Raw genomic sequence first — 965 nt, forward strand, 5'->3', positions numbered from 1 at the left:
TACCAAAACCAAGTAGTTTATTCGGACAATTCGACTCTCGAATAAAATATAAAATCCCCTTTATATTGCTGTACTAGCCCAATGTGCGTGCTTTGGCTGGATCTGTAGGTAGCTTATTTATTCCTGTTTCTCCCTCCTCTGGTTCTTTATTTGGATAGGGAATAAAACATCATGACATGTACTTTGTTGACGGCACAACCCCTTCCATGGACATTGTGGACCGGTTCCTGAATATAATGGACAGGGCCGAAGGTGTTGTGGCGGTGCATTGCAAGGCAGGCTTAGGTGAGTTGGAGAGAGAAGGTCTGTCGTTTATTGTTTTGTATTTTATGTGTAGGTCTGTTGTGCCCATCGAACTGTACAAGTGATACGAATGTGTAGTTCTATTTATATCTAGAGCGTATTAGTTAATATAGATTTTGGTGTATATCCCCAACGAATGAGGTATTCTATATAGACAATAAAACATGTATATACCATTTTGTATATATATTAATACAAGTAAACACACACACATACACACATGTATACCATTTTGTATATATATTAATGTATGTACCTACGCACACGGACACGAATCTATTCCATTCTATGTATATATCATATGTATCTACACACAACTATTCCATTCTACATATGTGTATTAACACATGTATCTGTGTACAAATACACACATCAATTCCATTCTACATAAATATATTAACATTTGTACTTACACACATCTATTCCATTCTATATTATATATTAACAATTGTACTTACACACATCTATTCCATTCTACATGAATATATTAACATATTGTACACACGCACATCTATTCCATTCTACATTATATATCAACATAAGTACATACACACATCTATTTCATTCCACCTAAATATATTAACATAAGAACATACACACATCTATTCTATTCTGCATATATATATATATTAACATATGTACATACACACATCGATTTCATT

At 33.2% G+C, this 965-nt stretch overlaps 1 protein-coding gene across 1 annotated transcript; it reads left to right on the forward strand.

Annotated features, from left to right (window-relative positions):
- Positions 1 to 158: 158 nt before the first annotated feature.
- Positions 159 to 368, forward strand: SARC_17282 (hypothetical protein; the record flags this gene model as incomplete). The annotated part of the gene is made up of 1 exon (XM_014288621.1): positions 159 to 368. A coding segment is annotated over one exon (210 nt), but the record flags the coding sequence as incomplete, so codon positions are not given.
- Between the last annotated feature and the right edge of the window lie 597 nt (positions 369 to 965).

Source organism: Sphaeroforma arctica (assembly GCF_001186125.1).
Source record: "Sphaeroforma arctica JP610 unplaced genomic scaffold supercont1.10256, whole genome shotgun sequence".
Taxonomy (NCBI): Eukaryota; class Ichthyosporea; order Ichthyophonida; genus Sphaeroforma; species Sphaeroforma arctica.